Here is an 11,746-nt window from a genome sequence, read left to right on the forward strand (position 1 = left end):
TGCTTTCCCCTGCTAGGCTGGCCAAAGGGGATTTGGAGCCCGCTATCAAAGCCTTCTTGGGGCAGCTGCTGTGCAGGACCCACTTTCAGTGGAAACCTCTGCTCTGTCCTTCAAAGCCTTCTGTGTTCACTGGCTGCCTGCAAGTGGGGCTGAGTCCCTGCAGGGACTGTTCCCCGCAGCAAGCAGAGCCTGGGTGCTGCTAGCCACACTGTTGGCCTTGGCACAGCGAGAGGGTCAGTGGTGCTGGGTTTCACAGACAGCTCTTCTAGGGAATTCTGTTGAAAGCTGGCTGCCCAACAGTTGCCTCTGCTGAAGGCTATGCGTCGTAGCAGCGACACCATCATGGGCTTGAGAAGAACAGCATTGGTGACCTCCCTTCCATCCCCTTACTGCTTACAGGCAGCGAGAGGCAGAGGAGCCAGGAAATCGGGAAAATGGGGTCTGGCTTTGTTCTGCCACTGCCTCTCCTGCCCTCCTCCTTCCCCAGGTGCGTTGATGTTGCCAGGTGAAGTTGAACAGGGTAGTGATTCCCAGAAAGACATGTTTTAAGCATCTCTGTCCCCACATAGTGTTTGTTACCTAAGCAAACCATTTAAACAAACTCCCAGAAGGGCTCAGCTGTCTTCTGCTGGCCCTGGGTCATGCATCAGAGCCATGCACAACCAAGTCAGGAAATCTATCCCTGCTGTAGCTTGTAGCTATGTCTTTTTTTGCTCCCTGCTCACTTGTCTGCTTCAGTGGGTTGCTCCGAAGCGTTAGGATCATCCCAGCTTATGAGAATACAATGCAGCTTGTCTCCCAGAGGCCGTTAAAGCTCTGCGTCTGTAAGCGACACTTGTATGTTGTCAAATGATTTCCCAGAGCAGTATTAGGGGTGGTGGGGCTGTTTGGAACTGGCCTTAAGTAAGGTAGGATCCTGAGGATCTCAGCATGGGCCTGGAGGGGATCTGGGGCCAGAGCTGCTTTCTTGGAATGTGAATTTCAATCCCTCACTCTGTGATTTTTCCTGAAGCTGCCAAGTGGTGCCTGTGATGGGCAGCTGGCTCTAGTGCTGATGCAATAAGTGATTTGACTGAGCTGTGAGATGATCCTTGTTTGTTAGAAAGGGCAGAGGGGTCTGGTCCTACTGCTGCCCTGTGAATGTCCTTCCTTGCCCTGTCCTGGCGTCTTGCCTAGCTTTCCCGGGACAAGAGCACAGCCCAATGGGGTAGGGATGGCACCGCTGCCAATGACAGATATAGAGCAGAAGGCAAATTTGGGGCCAGTTGTGTCCTGGTGTGGGAGCAGCAGGATGATGAGTTCTCCAGTGATGGTGTGGGTGGCATGGTGCAGGTTAAAGTGCACCCTGGATCTTTGTCACTTCTGCATGAGTAGCTGCAGAAGGATGCAGAGGAGAGAGGGTGTCAGACATGTGCTGGCAACAAGCACTTCACTGAGACTCCAAGCTGTGCTCTCCTTGGCCCCACAAACATTTCTGTGCTGTTGGTTTCCATTAGCCTTTATCCTGGGATAGAGGGGAGCCTCTGTGGCTCTGAGGCTGTGTCTACCCTTTGTGCTTCTCCAACCCCGTGCTCCTTTAGGTTAATGTTTTCCTCTCCCTGCCCCACCTTGAGCACTTGGAAACCTTGCCCAGGTATTCCCACACTGCCTGCTCTGAATGCTGTTGTGAAGTCACCGTGATGACTTTGCATGTGAACAGAGAGTCAAGATCATCTGCCAAGTCCAGCATGCTCTGAAGGGCTTGCTGCCTGTCTCCTGCTGGAAAGAAGTCATGACAGGTCTGAATGATCCCAGTAGCATTTCACAGAAGCTCTTGTGTCCTTTCTAGATTTCCTAGCATGTAGCCCTGGCAGGTCTGAGACCAGGACAGCCCTCAGGAGCAGCAGCATTCGCAGGGGATCTGGAATAAGATCAGTGATTGGAGGCAGGTGGGGTGCAGGAAACAAGACTAATCCAAATCTGGAGTATTTATTTTTGTTTCTCTTTTTTTTTTTTTTTTTCCCCCTCCCTCCCCAAATCTGTTTCAGCAACTGTACCAGATCCTGACAGACTTTGATATTCGGTTTTATATGTATGAGCTGCTGAAGGTGAGTGGTATTGCATATGGCAGTCGAGATGGGGAGACCAGGAATGAGAGAGGCAGTAGTGGGGCTCATGGGGCAGCGCTACTAAGCGGTTACTTCTCTCGTGTTCAATGCAGAATCCATGTCTCATAACCCAGGAAGGTTTGGGAACAGATCTGGTTACCTGGCTTGTTGCTGTAAGGTATTACAGCCAAACTGGGGACCTTTGGTCACCTCCAACGAGTCTCTGATTCTCCGGGGTCTGTTCTTTTCATGAAGCATTTGTGATTGTTAGCAGCCAGGTAGGGCTGTGCTTGGTCTCTCTCTGTCTCTAGCACCATTGGGCTGCTATGAGGAAAATCAACTCCCTCCCAGCCAGACCCAGTACAAACACTGAGAGGCATTTGCAGGGCTGGGGAACTGGGGACTCTTTAGCACGCTAGGGAGAGTGGAAGAGAGGGATTGCCAACTCCAGGCTTTCTTCTGCTGCAGTATTCAAATGCAGCCCCAGAAGGTGACTTCTGCCCACTTGGTCTTAGACCCCTGTCTCTGGGTAGGGGATGTAGGACACTTCAAGAACAAGCTGGCCAGCTTGGTGCCCTGTGCTCACAGAACCCCATGGATGTGGTCTTGGGGAATGAAGCTTCTGCTTATGCTGGTTGTTATATGTTGATATAACACTGGTATTTTCCTTTGAGACCTCCCAGCCAAAGCTTTCCCTGCCCCTCTGACAACAGGCAAGGAGTGCCCTAAATACCTCCTCTTAACTAGCCTAGCTTGCACCTCCCCATGGAAATGCTCATGGAGCCATATGGCAGATCTGTGAGATCTGCTGCGCTCCCTCTCTGGGGTCTCTGGCTGCAGGACACGGGAGGCAGCAGCGCATTAGGGAAAGCTTACAGGTTTTGGCTGATGCCAGGGCTGTTCTATGCTGAACTGCTGGAGCAGCAGCTTGGCTGTGTCAGGTCCTAGCAGGCTCTCGGGACTTCTGGGCTGGCACTTTGCAGGTCCCCTGCCTCTGGAAATGAGTGGGACAGGCTAGGGAAAGTCCTTTGTGCTCCAGGACTTGGTGACTGCAAGAGACTTCCTGAAATAGATCTAGTGGGCTTGAGGGAGGCTTTCTTCTCTGCACCCCCAAGCTTGCTGCACCTGTCTGCAAGGGAAGGACCTTCCTACTGAAAGGTGGAGGGAGCCTGAGGCAGCCCAGGATTAGGGTGGGAGGAGTGAAGAGGTTTAGATGATCCAGCCTTGGGACAAGCAAGACACTAGAACAGCGTCATCCCTGGAAGCAGTTTGTCCAACCTGTTACAGATCTCCTGTACTGGAGATCCCAGGACCATCACTTGCTGTGGCTCCTGTTGGTTGTGAGGCCATGTGTCATTGCAGGGATGTTCCCTGAGGTCTTGCTGTGATGGAAGCTGTTGCCTCCTATGCTTCCTGCTGCGGCAGGGTCCCAAGGGCAGTGTTACTTCCCTGGCACTGATGTTTTGGACATTGAATGACTGCAGGCTGTACCCTCCTTCCGTGCTGCTGGAGATCTCGGAGCATCTGATAGATGTTGATGGATGGATCTCCCTCCCCCTTGGAGATGAGAAAACATTCTCACCCTCTTGCTCAAGGGAACAGCTGCGTGGGGGGGCAAGTGGTGCAAGGTCACGGAGCTGGAGAGCTTATGTGTGCTCCTGCCTTCAAGCTTTAAGCAGCATCGTCCTCCCTTGTGTGCTATGACTTGCCTTTTGTAAGTGCAGGTTTGGCTTAAATGAGCAGGGCAGAGGTGACTTTCTAGCTTAAGTGTGTTCTGGGACACAGGGGGAAAGCTGCACTGGAAGGCCATGAAAACTGTGCATGTAAGAATCATCCCCTCCTGGGGAAGAGACTGTGACCTAGGAAGCACAGGGCTACCCAGGTTGGAGCACTGGGCTTGCCACCAGGTGGGACGCCTCTCTGCATCATGTTCTTCAAAGACTGTGCAGGGAACATGGTTCCAGGACCTGTGGCTGCAGTAGAACACGAGATCAATACAGTCTTCTTGCCAGCTTGTCACTTCATCACATGCAGCATAAGAGCTGAAAATGCCAGTTTCTTGTGCCAGGGTTGCAGCACCTCCTCATGAGTGGGGCACTCTTGCTCCTGGCTGAGAACTGTCTGTTATATTGTTAATGCTGTGCCTGTGGTTACAGACATGTCTAATGTATGTGCATGTGTCTGCCAGGCCCTGGATTACTGTCACAGCATGGGGATCATGCACAGGGACGTCAAACCCCACAACGTCATGATAGACCACCAACAGAAAAAGGTACTGTGGCACCAGGGCTTAGAAGCAGGGGTTTTCCAGGGAAACTTGAAACTCCGCCACCTCTGTACCCATATAGTGGGCAGCTGTACTTACCCCTTTAACTTTTCTTTACCGGCTCCCCTCCACTTGTGCCCACATCAGGAGATGGCCAAAGTCCCACTGGGGAGCACTGCAGTGAGAGTCCATGGCTTGGAGGTTGCTCTTCCCACCAGCCAACCATGCTGGGTTTCTTAGCTGAGAGGAGCAGGTCTGGGCCATTAACCTCCACCTGGGGAGGTGTGGCAGTAGGGTGCAAAGGCCCTGGGCAGAGGAAGGGTGGCCTTGTCCAAAATACAGGTGGGTATTTTTTTGCTAGGGAACATAAGCTCCTCCTGTAGTATGGTCTGCTTGTCCCACAGTGCCTTCCTCACTTCTGGGGCATGCTAGTTAGATCACAGGAAACGTTTGTACCAGCTTGCTACCATGGAAATGGACAGCACAGGGAGCTTCTCCACCCCATCGTGATACTTGTACCTCATCAGGTGCTGTGTGTACCTGTCTCCCCAGGGACCTGGGATTTGCAGCAGTGAATTAGTTGCTGGTCCACAGGTCCCTTCCTGTCAATCAGCAGTGGCTGTACGGGCAAGGCAGGGGGAAATCTCTTACTAGACCCGCTGTCCTTCAGTAACATGGCAGGTCGTCCATCCCTGCAGCTGCGGAAGAGATGGTCTGCCTTGCAGGATGTGATGGGTCTCTCTCCTACCTAATTTCCTGCTCTCAGCCCCCAGTTAAAATCAACACTGCCTTTGGCCCAGTCCCTCTAAACAGCAGGATAAGACAGCTGGCTTTTGCCTGTTCCCTAGTATGCAATGACTTGTCTGTTGTGGCTGGTTGTGCTGGTAAGGAGCCAGTTGCCCAGCAGTAAGAGTGTGCTTGGACTGAGGAGGCAGAGGAGCTCTCTAAGCTGGGCTTTGCCCCACCAGCTGGTGATAGGGGGAAGGGAAGAGCCTGACCAGAGCACTGCTGAGAGCATCTGCTGTCCTCAGAGTGCCTTCCTGCATGCCAGGCTCCATGCTTGCATCACAGGATTGAGAGGTTTGGCCAACGTGGCTTCACTTAACCGGCTCATACTGAGGCTTCTGACTCTGTGTCTCTTTATCGCATGTTCAGCTGCGGCTCATAGACTGGGGTCTGGCCGAATTCTACCATCCAGCTCAGGAATACAATGTCCGTGTGGCCTCTAGGTACTTCAAAGGACCGGAGCTCCTTGTGGACTACCAAGTAAGAGTCTGCCGCCTCCTTGCTAACCAGTGATACCACTTGTGGTTGCACTTTGGCCACCTTTGGGTTGTCTGGTTTTGCCTGCCAGGACATTGCCTGGGTTGGAAAGAGGCTGGCTGTGATGTGAAAAGGCTGAGATTGCCTGTGCGGTTGGGGAACCCGGTCGTGGTGAGCATGCCTTTTTTGACAGCTTCTCCTTTTTCCCCTCAGATGTATGACTACAGCTTAGACATGTGGAGTTTAGGCTGTATGCTGGCAAGCATGATCTTCCGAAAGGAGCCCTTCTTCCATGGCCAGGACAATTATGACCAAGTAAAGACTTTGCTACCTGGCTTATTTCATGAGATGTTTGTCACCACCTCATCTCTGTGTGTATAATGGGGAGGTTCTGGGGATTGGACCACCAGGCTGGGAGGGTGGTCCAACTTGCTACATGCTTAGTTAAGCCATCTGGGATTATGCTTCACTGCCTTGTGTAGGAGACTTGTTTTCTGCACATGTTGCAAAAACAAGTTTCAAGGGAGATATTCCTTCCACCTGGGATGTTTCCAGAAGGAGACCTCTTAGATTTGGGCAGCTCTGCCTGTGCAGAAGTGTTGGCCTGCTCTTCTGCTGTCTCTCAACATGCCTTTTGTTCCAGCTGGTTCGCATCGCAAAGGTCCTGGGCACAGACGAGCTGTATGGGTATCTCAAGAAGTACCACATAGAACTGGACCCGCACTTCAATGATATCCTGGGCCAGTAAGTGGAGAAGTGAAAAGCTGCCTTTTTTCTTGTAACACAGAGAGGGAGATAAACTGATGTCCATCCCCTTGAAGGACTCTAAGCAAAGGCCTGCTTTGATCTTCTGGGTTGTAATGCTGCTTGCAGGCCTCCTGTCTGGCTGCTCATGTCATCTCAGGAGGTCACTGAAGTGCAGGCTCTTTCCTTTTGCCTCTCCCATGATCCACGAACCATGCCCTGTTCCTTCCTTCTGCTTGTTGACATCCTAGAAGTGCAGATGTAGACACTGGAGTTGAGTGTGGGCTGAGGGGCTCAAAATCTCCCAGCTGAGATTTCTGAAAAGGAAGAGAGGTGGATGGGATAGTGAGGACAGCTTTTGTGAGGCTGGCTGGCAAGCCAGAGCACTTCTGGTCCCAAGGGTGTCACCCTGCCTGCTGCATGCTGTTGTCTAGTCCCTGTAGACAGAAGGGAATGTGCAATATCGTGCCTTTCCCAGGCATAGGACATTCACACAATCGTGTACCTAAAGAAGAGGGTTTTCCTCCTTCAGTAAGTGCTTGCTGAGCAGTAGCTTGTGCAACGAAGAGCTGTAGGCAGTGTCTGTCACAGCCATCTCTTCTCAGAAGTGGATAGTGATTCCTCCAGGACCTCTGGGTACTGCTCTGCTGGTGAGAGCTGGGCAGTGACAGCTGGTCCCTTTGCAGGCATTCCCGGAAGCGCTGGGAGAACTTCATCCACAGTGAGAACAGACACCTGGTCAGTCCTGAAGTCCTAGACCTCCTGGACAAGCTCCTGCGATATGACCATCAACAGAGGCTGACCGCCAAGGAGGCGATGGAGCACCCCTATTTCTGTGAGTCTGTGGAGAAGCTGGGGCCAGCTGGGATGGAGAGGAGTCTTGGGTTACAGGGGCAAATTTCGGCTCCCCATTCTGCAAAAGCTTTAGCAGCTCTCTGGGTTTTGAGGGCAGTTTCTCTAGAAGGGTTTGCCAGGGTGGAGCTTCCACTTCATTAAATGCTGTTTCCACCTTCCTGCCTGATCTGTGTCTCCTGCAGATCCAGTGGTGAAGGAGCAGTCCCAGCCCAGCTCAGAAAATGCTGTGCTCTCCAGTGGCCTGACAACAGCACGATGAAGACTGGAAAACGACGGGTAATTCAAGATGTTTACAAATAAAAGCAAAACCTTCGGTCACACAGTGAAGGGAAAAGAACCAAGGACCCCCCCTCCTTCCCCTCCCCTTTATACTCGGCAGAAATCTAACCTTGGGGGGAGTCATACACCTCAGTTCCTCTCTGGTGGTTGTGGTTAATGTAACTCTAACCCTGTGGTACCAAAGCCCTGGGCAAATGGTCTTGCAAGAGCTAAACATGTAGTGATATCCCCAGGGCTCAACACAACTGATTCTGGTTCACATCTCTATGGATCCTTCTCTTCCTTCTCAGTCCAGCCTTCCCCGCCACACCAGTGGGGACAAATTGGTTGTTCCACCATCAGCCCTTAGCATGCCTCTTTTTAAACATGCCTTTCTGACTTGTAGACTCTGGACGAACCAAATTCAGGCTGGGGGTCAGCAGCTGCAACTCTGTTTTGAGGTCCAAGTCCTACTGCTCACTCTGGGCTTGAATTTGGCCCTTGAATTCCAGTTTCAATTGCAAATGCCGGGGCGGTTGGGGGGAGGGGGGAGGTTCAACAAAAAGCAGCCCGCAAACCCAGCAGCATCTCAGGATTGGTTTGGAGCATCAAAACGAAGGTACTGATCCGAGTTGCTGGGGAGAAGTGAAATTCCCCCCTCCAGCTGTGTTTGACAAAGGCTCGCTCTGAGAAGAAACTCAATAGACCTGCTTTGGAAACTTGTGAATGTGAGGGCTGCTCTTATGGCAGGACAGGGGAGGGACTATCCAGACTTTCCCACCAAGCTCAGGAAAGTCAGTGTTGCAAGACTTCTTGTGATAGGTGTGCAACCACGTACCTCATGACGTGGCTCCCATGAGAATTCGTGCCAGACGCAGACTTGTGCCAGAGCACAGCTCTGGAGCGGTTCAATCCAGCACTGCAGGATGGAGGAGTGGAGAGGAGGCCAGGGAGGAGAGCACAGGGAGGGGGAAGGATCAGCAAACAGCAGTGTGGACTGTCGGGGAGGGGGCTGTGCAGCTACTGATCCAGGACTTGGGATCCCACGCAGTGTTTTAACAAAGTCAGCCAGTTGTTGAATTCTGGGGTGCCGATCCTGTTGTGGGGGGTGGGGGGTTCGTCTTGCGGGTTCTTTCATCAGATCCCTCGATGGCTTTATAGCCCCACAATTCACAGTTGCCTCCTCTACTTGTTCTGTGTGTAACTTCATCAAGTGGTTCTGGTGACACTCAAACCTAGAAGCTGGAGATAGTGTTTTCCCACCAGCACCTAAACACAGAATTTCCTTCTGCGGCATTGTCGAAATAGTTAATTTTTTATAAGGTTGCAATGTTTCTATTTGAAACATCTGTTTACATTCCATATTCCAATAAAGTTCTATTGGCATCGATAGCAGGTCAATCCATTTGTATAATTCACTGAAACCAATAAATATCTATACGTCTGAATGTCTGCCGTCTCAAATCTATGGGATAGCCAGAAAGAGTGAGAGCTGAAGGCATTGTCTCCTTGAGGATGTCAGGTTGGCTCTTCTGGCCCCTCTTGTCTGAGTATTTTGGGATCTCATAGTCTTTGGTTGCAGATCTTTATGCTGTCAGCCCTGAGAGTTTCACTGTGGCAGATTGTCTCTGCTTCCATGGGGCTGCAGTGGAGGTGCAAGGTTTTGGGTACAGTGTGGGAGTTGGCTGCTGTGGTACAGTGGACTCAAACAGCTGGTGCCCGTCATACTGGTCTCTGTTATGTGGCTGGTCAGACACAAAGTCACCCATGCATGGCTGGAAGTTGGGGATTCTCCATGTGTGTACCCCCATGCTTGTCTCCTCTCAGCCTGGGTGGATGGCTTTTTCTAAAGATGTGCTGAGCAGGGAGTAGCTCTTCTTTTCTCCCACCCTGGGATGCAACTGGTGCATGAGCTCAGTTACCAGTGTCTGGGCTGAGGAGCTGTTGTCTGTGGTGTGGCTACCGTGCCACAGGGCCCTCGCTAACATTAACTCTCCTGTAGATGCTGCTGAAGGCTTTGGCGAGTGTTTCCAGCCCTTGTCCTTTCATCTGCCTGACCTACAGGCTGCCTGGCCCGAGAAGTGGGGGGGGAGGTCTCTTATGCTCTTAAGCTGTGCTAATACCAGCGGGGTTGGTTTGGGGTTTTAATATCAATTTCTGAACTGATTTAAAACATGTATTGAATTGCTCCATTGAGAAGAGGCAGGAGTGAATGTTTCTCATGGCCTGTCCAAGTTGCTATGGGGGAAACTTGGCCGTTTTCCAGCTCTTGTGTATTGGCATTCCCAGCTTCTGGAGAACCAAGGCAGAAGAGGCATGGGGCAGAAGAACAAGTTCAATGTGGGAATTCTGATAGGTGAAAAACATTGATTGTTGTATATGTGTGCTTGACAGTGTCCAAACCTGATGGCAGGGTTTCAAGGTGGTGCTTTGGGAAGTATTAGTTCTGTAAACCTGAGTCAGAAATTCTTTCCTGGTACCCTCAAGCAGAGGAAGAGAGACGCTTTTCCCAGCGAGTGAAATGGGTAAATGGCTTTCCCTGATTGCGGTAACCAGAGAGGCTGGAACAACCTGCCCTGTATCTCCCCACATCCCTACCCCAGCTCTAGGGTAGGATGAGCTGTGACAGATTGATCCCGGAGGGAAACACGGCAGCTGAGGAAGTGTAGCCTGGGAGCAAGGAGGGTGTGGAGTCTCCTGATTCCGGGGTAGTGTGGATGCTTGGCTGCAGCTTGGGCCAGTTCCTCTCTGCACCCATCAGCCCTTCCCGTGCTCAGAGCAGGAAACCCTGCTCTCCTCTGGACCTTAGCAAAGCGTCGTCCTGCCTGTAGGGACAGCCAGGAGCTGGAGAAGACAGTGTCTTGTCCTTAGGAAGGAAGAGTCTGGGGAACACGCATCTTCATATGCTTTCTCCTGGAGAAAGTTGGGAGGGTCCTGGTGCATGTCCTGGCCTTTCAGGTGGCCTGGGCCCAGCTTTCTAGCAGAGGTAGAGCGCAGGTTTCGCTGAGCGCCTTGCAAGAGGAAAGGCTCAAAACCAGAACCACGGCAGCCATTGAGGGATGCAGTAGGAGAGGGATGTGGTAAGCAACTTCCCCAGCTTGTCCGTGTGTGTTGAAAGTGTGCTGTGGCATGACGGGAGCCTTTAGCAGGACTAGATGAGATGTTTGCGGCAGTGGAGGGAGACTTAACACAGGAGAAAAAAGTCCAAACTTCTGTCTGGCTGCCTGGAAAAGTGCTGCTTTGCTGGACTGTGTCTCTCCCTTGCCTCGCTCAGCCCTGCCTTCCCCTCTCACCCTGCCACCCCTTCCAAAGCAGGCTGAGGATCACCCCCTGTCCCCACAGCCAGAGGCGCGTGGAGGGTGCAGCCAGGCCTGGCTGGGAGTGGGGTGGCAGGACGTGGGGCAGCATGCCCAGCCATCTCCTCGTCACCTGGGGCTGGAGGAGCTGTGTATCGAGCTGGCGGTGCCCCATGATGCTCACTTCCCTCCTCCCATGTCTCCTCAGGTCCGATGCTGCTGCTCCCAATTTTCCATAAGCAGAATGAGAACCAAATCAAACGTCTTATCAGCGTGTGTAGAGTGACGGCGGGCAGACTGCGCAGCGCGGGCAGGGCTGAGAGTGGGGCAGCACTCCTGGCTGGATGGCACTCGCCTCTTTATGACCACAGCCCTTCCCTCCGAGTGTTAAAGGTTCTTCTGCCTTTGGTTCCTTGTTGAGCTCTTCCTGACCCAGAAAGCGTGGAAATGTGAAGGGTGTGCAAAACAGTTGTTGGTTAGTTGTTCCTTCCCCCGTTCTGGCTCTTTGCCCCCAACCTCTGACAGACTACGGTTAGCCAGCTTGCGCCTGTCTCTGCCAGAGCACAGGTATGGCAGGGGTATACTAACATGATGGACAGTTCTATATTATAATTAAAAGGATTCTATATTGTTGAATAAAAGTTTTAAAAGAAGTATATGAAGAAGAGTGTTCAGTGGGAGGGGAGCTATGGGGCAGGACCAGCCACACTGGAGTATGCTGGCAGTGTGAGCTGTGCCCTGCTAGGACAAGCTGGGTGAGGAGAGCAGGAGGAACTAGTTGTACGAAATCACTGTGGGCAGAGGCAAAGGAGCGACTTGTCACCTTTGGAGGTGTCCCTCCTTAGGCCCCCATACTCTTCTGGAGATGCCTGCCTGGGTGGTGGCCTGAGTGCTAATGCTGGTACCTGCTCTTCCCAGCCCATGGGGCTTGGGCATGGCTCTGTCTCTGCACCCCAGGAGCTCCCATCTCTTTCTCT

General features: G+C 52.2%; 1 protein-coding gene across 2 annotated transcripts in view; it reads left to right on the plus strand.

The window, feature by feature from the left end:
• Nucleotides 1-11,349, plus strand: part of CSNK2A2 (casein kinase 2, alpha prime polypeptide) — a 28,106-nt gene extending 16,757 nt beyond the window's left edge. Inside the window, exons 5-12 of one of the 2 annotated variants that reach the window (XM_010582923.1) lie at nt 2,028-2,087; nt 4,276-4,359; nt 5,509-5,619; nt 5,830-5,931; nt 6,260-6,360; nt 7,047-7,195; nt 7,398-7,491; nt 10,978-11,349. In XM_010582923.1, coding sequence (XP_010581225.1) covers nt 2,028-2,087; nt 4,276-4,359; nt 5,509-5,619; nt 5,830-5,931; nt 6,260-6,360; nt 7,047-7,195; nt 7,398-7,474 — 684 coding nt within the window. In that variant the 3' untranslated portion in view covers nt 7,475-7,491; nt 10,978-11,349. Of the gene's footprint in view, nt 1-2,027; nt 2,088-4,275; nt 4,360-5,508; nt 5,620-5,829; nt 5,932-6,259; nt 6,361-7,046; nt 7,196-7,397; nt 8,919-10,977 lie in introns of those variants that run through there. The other variant, XM_010582914.1, reaches the window with a different exon arrangement.
• Nucleotides 11,350-11,746: the final 397 nt, after the last annotated feature.

Source organism: Haliaeetus leucocephalus, unplaced genomic scaffold, assembly GCF_000737465.1.
Source record: "Haliaeetus leucocephalus isolate CR32 unplaced genomic scaffold, Haliaeetus_leucocephalus-4.0 Scaffold92, whole genome shotgun sequence".
NCBI lineage: Eukaryota > Metazoa > Chordata > Aves > Accipitriformes > Accipitridae > Haliaeetus > Haliaeetus leucocephalus.